A 6215-nucleotide genomic window follows, 5' to 3' on the forward strand; every position below is an offset into this window, starting at 1 on the left:
TTTACATTACATAGTGGGCGGGGCTTCAGTTGCAACACACTCGGTGGACAGTGTTGCAGTGAAATCCACAATAAAATGAGAAAACGGGCCCTTTAACATAGGTTTTACATTAAGTTGAAGTAGCACATTCACTGAAACTACTTTGCATTCGAATCAATTTAACTTATTTGAATAAATAAGCATTTTATCTGTGTTAACATTTATACAAGGTAGAGTTTTATCAACAAAATGTTGTAAAAGCCCTGAATATCTGGACAGAACAGAGCTCTCACAGTTCTGTTGTTTGGGTATTTTGTTCTTGTAAAGAGTGTTGAAGGGTCAGTGACATAACATGCATATTTTGTTTGTCCTGCCACTGATCCTTCAACTCTTGCTTCTTATTATTTTAGGAAAGGTAAATAAGAATCAAGAGAAAATTATTACTGGGGGCATTAAATCTGGCAGGGCAGGGGGTTGTTAAAATATAGCTTGAAAAGAGAATAAATCAGTTATCCTAACCTTCTGAAACCTGAGCTTTTGTTTGGAATGCATTTTTAGTTTCTCACACCTATTTGGGATAAGTAGGGCCTGATATGTTTAAAAGCTCTCACTCGTCTTTGAACAGGTTCTTGGAAATGTTCCTCCCCTAAGTCCATACAAAGTCCCTAAAATTTCAAAGAAATTTCCCAACATTTCTTTGAAAATTCTTCAACATAGATTTAAAGTATCTAATAAAAAGTAACACAAATTTCTTGTAACAGTCCCCAAATGATAAAGTGAAACTTTATCATAAAGTCTTAACATTCCAGTAAAAAATCCAGGTAAATTCATAAAATAGTCAAGCAAAGTCACCTAATTTCAAGCAAATTTCTCATAAAATTGTTACCGAATTTTACACGATACAAAGTTTACAAATACATACCTGAAAAATCCATTAAAATGACAGAAACATCCCAATTGAATTTAATTTAAACGTAAAGGCCCCACATTTTAATTCAAGTTCCTCCTAAGTTTTAGCTAATTTAGCAAATATACAAATACATTACCACAAGTTGCCCCCAAAAGATGACACATTTGTAACACTTCAACAGATTTTTACAAATTTCCATGAAATATCCCACATAAAATTTAAATGTAAATTTCACAGATTTCTAGGGAAATGCCCCCCAAAAATCCCTCCAAATATCCCCAAACATCGAAACAACTTTCCCAAATTCCCATGAAAATACAAAATAAGTGAATAAATATGCAATAAATAAATAAAAATCATAGCAAATGTCACCAAAACTTCCAATGAAACGCTCCTAAATATAAAACACATCCCTTAACATGCCCCATAAATGTCTATGAAATAAATTTCCATTTCAACAGATTCTTTCAACATTTTAAGCAAATTACTTTAACTTCAAAGGACATTCTGGAAAACTGTCTAAAAAACCTAGCTGTAAAACTGATTACTATGTTGCTGGGAAGTTAAAATATAATGTCCTCATATGCACATCCAGGGTCTCAGGAGGTTAAAGGAGGCAGGTTAAGGCAGTAGCTCAATAATTCCACAAAGTGGTGCTGTTGACCTTCAAATATATTGCAAGTCACCACCATAATCAAATTAAAATACTACATTTTTAAAAACACAGGTGTCGTTTATCTTCAGCAATATCCAAAAAGCTGTTGTCTTATTTAAGATAGAAGTAACTTTATACCAGATTAACCCTAGAGGCAAATGCCGACAGTGGGGTCACTAACTATACTAGACTACTGCAACATGTACCGTCTAACATTGCTGTTGTGCAAAAATCGTTAACTAACGCTTACATGTGATGAAAGAAAATATTTGTTTGATTTAATTTCATGCCACTTTGACTGTTCTATTGTTTAAACTGTGTTGTGGATGCCCCAGACAGACAGTGAGAGCTGTAACGTTACCAGGCAGCAGCAGTTGAATGAAGTCGACGGGAGGAAGTGGCGGTTAATGCAGCTCCACACCTTTCCGGTGTAGCAGCACTGCAACCAGCTCGACTTAAAGGAGAAAGGCGAGAGCTGGGTGTAATTACCGCGGCAAGGGGGAGAAAGGAGGTAAATTACGTTCATTTCAATTACATGTTCATCTCGAAAGGATGTCAGAGAAACATTTTGTCACTGTAGCACGTATTTTGAACTCAGAAATGATTAGTTTGCAGCAGCTAACTGCCATTATCTAGTTAGCTGACGGCTAGCTTGCTAGGCATTCTGCTAGCTAATGTTAGCTTGCTAGCCCTCTGTAGCAGCCATGAGCGTTAGCTTGCTAATTTGGCATGTCTGACCCTCCTCCCAAATCTCTTTTCAGGGGGACGAGAAGTGGAGTTTCATGAGTGGATATATGTGTTGCTGAGTCACCGAGGGGTATTTCTTCGTTGAATTCCCTTCATTTACGTTGAAGTAACCCGGCTTGACGGTCGATGGACTAACCGCTAGCCGCAGAAAGCTGCTTTTCTCCTCCGGTAGCCGTGAAAAGAACAAGGGCGCACCCGATGAGGAGGACCGCCAGACACAAACACCAGGAGGAATTCTCAAGTACCGCGGCTTTGTCGGGGCCTCATACTTACACAGTATCTCCTCTGTGCAGTTTTTAATCTTCACGGCTGGTCTTTGTCACGCAGCTTAACGTTGATTTTGGCAACAAAATGAACGCCCTGCAACAGCTGCTGCCAACTTCTTAGTGTTACCGTGCCATGTTGTGTACAGGCCCCGCACACTTAGTGATACTCTGATCATTAATGTCCCTGCACTTCACAGGACGCACAGACTCTCAAGTCAAAAGCCCACAAGTACTGTTTTGTTAGGTTTAACATGAGTGAGCATTTTGAGTTTTTCTCCACATATGCTCTTAACTAAGTCATGTTTTCACTAGAAAGCCTATAGGCAGAAGTTGTAGTTAATAAGATAACTCATCAGCACAGTATCAGACTTTTCTCTCTTTAGGAACAACGTATTTATGCACAATAGTTCAAAATGGGGAAAGTGCTCTCAAAGATTTTCGGGAACAAGGAGATGAGAATATTGATGCTTGGACTTGATGCTGCTGGAAAGACAACAATCCTTTACAAACTGAAACTTGGACAGTCTGTCACCACAATCCCAACAGTCGGCTTCAATGTGGAGACAGTCACCTACAAAAATGTCAAGTTCAACGTCTGGGATGTTGGAGGCCAAGACAAGATCCGTCCTCTGTGGCGACACTACTACACAGGCACCCAAGGGTTGATTTTCGTGGTGGATTGTGCTGACAGGGATCGCATCGATGAGGCCAGGCAGGAACTCCACCGCATCATCAACGACCGGGAGATGAGGGATGCCATCATCTTGATATTTGCCAATAAGCAAGACCTCCCGGACGCCATGAAGCCGCACGAAATCCAAGAGAAGCTCGGATTGACCCGCATCAGAGATAGGAATTGGTATGTTCAGCCCTCCTGTGCGACCTCAGGTGATGGACTGTATGAGGGCTTGACATGGCTAACCTCAAATTACAAATCTTAATGATTGAGTGCAGACTGTTTAGGGTCAAAACTATAACAACGTTGCAAGTAACAAATAACTTCTCAAAATGAGTATGGTTAAGAAAAAAAAGTTGATTTATCTCCCATTTATTTTTAATACTCCGTTTACCCCATAACTAATTTATCTTAAACTGGGTTTGCTGGCTTAAACTTTGCTTGTACTCTGTAGCAGGCCTTTATCACGTTCATTATTCTGAGGCTTGGTTGATGAATATTGATTTAATTGGTCCTTATGTCAAAGCCACAAAGATCACCATCTTTGCCTATTCTTTTTCCCTGTTTTATATAATTTTTCTAATGCAGCTGAAATTTTTATCTTCATTCTTGGATTAAAGCTTGTTTCAAGGCTCTTCAGACTCTTGCATTCAACTCGGACCTTTTTTCTTCTAAGATGTTTAATTTCATGTAGCGAAGGTGAAGGACTTTGAGATTTGTTTTTAACACACTTCTGTGATGAAAAGTATTTCTTCTCAATGGTATCAACCATTTTCACAGTCATCCGTCTTGGCATCAGAGGAAAATAAAACCATCAGACGTTCTGTTAATCCCTTTGAATCCCAAGATGTGGGCTCTATATTTTATTGATCGACCTATTGTGTCATGTCTTGATACATACATAATTGTGCTGAACATTCAACAAATAGGCCTCCAGTAACTTAAAACATGCTTGTGGGGATGCATTTTGACTTCTTGGGGTAACGCACAGTCAACCGACTCAATCTTTCCAAAGGAATGTCATTCAGCTCTGAGCTCTCTCAATCTGATACCACAGTTGATTAGTCTCAGTATTGGGACATTATATGATAGCCTATATCTGTAGCATGAGTACGAAAGTACAGTAACCCTACATCAGAGTCCATCTGTCGTGCAGTCAGTGGGAGCTGTTCACTGGTGAAATGTTGGAGACACCCTGAAGTGCAGCTCTTACACCTATTTTGACTGGGGGAACCATGTACAGAACAATGTCATTGTAATGTCTTATTAAAAAAGTGATTTTAAATTTGTTATGTCTGTTTAATTTTTTTCAGGGATTAAAGGCAGTTTGCATCTCTTGGCCTGTGTTTGATCAAACCATTTTGAGAAAGAAAGCTGTATCTTGTAAGTAGCGATTAGTTTTAAGAAGCACAGGAGAAAAGAAAGTTTAAATATAGACGTCGTTGGTGTGAAACTTCTTCCTGGTTCCAGTGCCATCAGGCAGCTTCTTCATAAAGAGTTTTATGTCCACCCTCACAATAACACGCTGGCCTCAGTGGCAGTAAAAGGGGAAAATGAACAAAACAGGAAGTCCCAACTGCTGGCCTTTTTGGAACAACAACAGAGCCACATGATAGTTTGCATGAGAGTTTGAAGGGGCAGCAGAGACATACAGCTGAATTGTGAATTCTTTTCAAATGCTGTGTGTTGGTTGTGAGCCATGTTTGAGCTGATGCTGAGCTGTCAGCTGTAATTTCCTGAGTTTTTAAAGTGAGTTGCAGATTTTCTTCAGGGACAGTGATGGCTTTTCAAGAAGAGGGGCCAGTGTTTTGAAAAAAGGGAACAACTATCTGGGATATCTTAGGTTATGTGAAACTTGTATGATGATATTTGAACTTAATCACAAAGATACTTAAGTTGTTGATTAAACAAAGCAGAGGATTTTTTTTAAATGTCACAAGTGAATGCTATGTGCCTCTAATTTTGTGTGTATTTATAGTAATCTCAGTCATGTCTGTATAGTTTAGAAGACACTGAATGTTCAATGTCTTTTGAAACAGGAGAAGTTTTGGAGGCAACATCCTTTGGCTTCTGAATTTTCTGTTTTTATTTATGCTTTGATTGTAGATACAGGGCAGTGGATAGACTGAAGATGAGGAGAGTGAGGAATGACATGCAGGATTGAAGCCTCAGGCCGCATTTGGACCCAGGGCGCCTGTTATGAGAAACAGCCTCTATACATGGGGCAAATGCACATAACCACTGGTCTACTGGCATCCCTATTTCACTTTTAATATGTCCTTTTGAGTTCGTATTGGCATATGAACATCAAAATTTAAAAAGCAGTAATATATTCCTATAAAAATTAAACTACTTTTTTGCTGAAACACAGTGAGGAATGTCTGAGATTCTTGAAAAGCTGATTAACAAGACTGTTTCCACTCCTGCCAACGACGGTAGTATTGATGGTGACAAATGCTCCAACTATTGTGTTTGGGGCTACAAAAGATTACTTCGTATTATTCTTCAGATTTATTCAAAGGATTTTTCCATTGCATACAGGAGGGCACTCTGTCTCTGCCAGTCTTTTACACATTCAAATAAAAGCCTGACTATGGAGACTGCTCAAAAAGCCCAGTTTGCATTTTCTGCAGTTACAGGAATAGTTGGTGTCTCTTGGGCAGACCAGTTTAACTTTGCAACATTCACTGACAGACACTTTTCTTGGTATAGTTGTCATGGTGGTGTTTGCTGCTAAAAAAATCTGGTGTTACAGCGAGTTGCTGCAGAGGCCTCAGGATGTTTGCTTTAGTACCACAGAAGTTTCCGTCAGACGGGTCAGGTGACATCGACAGATATGACTCTTACTACAACAGAAGATGTTTCACACCACCCACACACCTACTGCAGCTGTGATTTAAATGCTGTATTACCAAAAATACACGTGGAATTTTAAATTATTGGCAAGAAGCCACACAAGTCCTGATGGTATCACAGCATCTG

At 39.2% G+C, this 6215-nt stretch overlaps 1 protein-coding gene across 1 annotated transcript; it reads left to right on the top strand.

Annotated features, from left to right (window-relative positions):
* Positions 1 to 1917: 1917 nt before the first annotated feature.
* On the top strand, positions 1918 to 4518 carry arf6b (ADP-ribosylation factor 6b). The gene is made up of 2 exons (XM_041812154.1): positions 1918 to 2055; positions 2306 to 4518. The coding sequence occupies exon 2, from the start codon at positions 2971 to 2973 to the stop codon at positions 3496 to 3498; it is 528 nt and encodes a 175-aa protein (XP_041668088.1). The 5' UTR covers positions 1918 to 2055; positions 2306 to 2970; the 3' UTR covers positions 3499 to 4518.
* The last annotated feature ends 1697 nt before the right edge of the window (positions 4519 to 6215 follow it).

Source organism: Cheilinus undulatus, linkage group 18, assembly GCF_018320785.1.
Source record: "Cheilinus undulatus linkage group 18, ASM1832078v1, whole genome shotgun sequence".
In the NCBI taxonomy this organism is placed as follows: domain Eukaryota; kingdom Metazoa; phylum Chordata; class Actinopteri; order Labriformes; family Labridae; genus Cheilinus; species Cheilinus undulatus.

Bases quoted from the DNA above. Each gene is read 5' to 3' on its own strand.
- arf6b (XM_041812154.1), top strand. From the start codon at position 2,971: ATGGGGAAAGTGCTCTCAAAGATTTTCGGGAACAAGGAGATGAGAATA.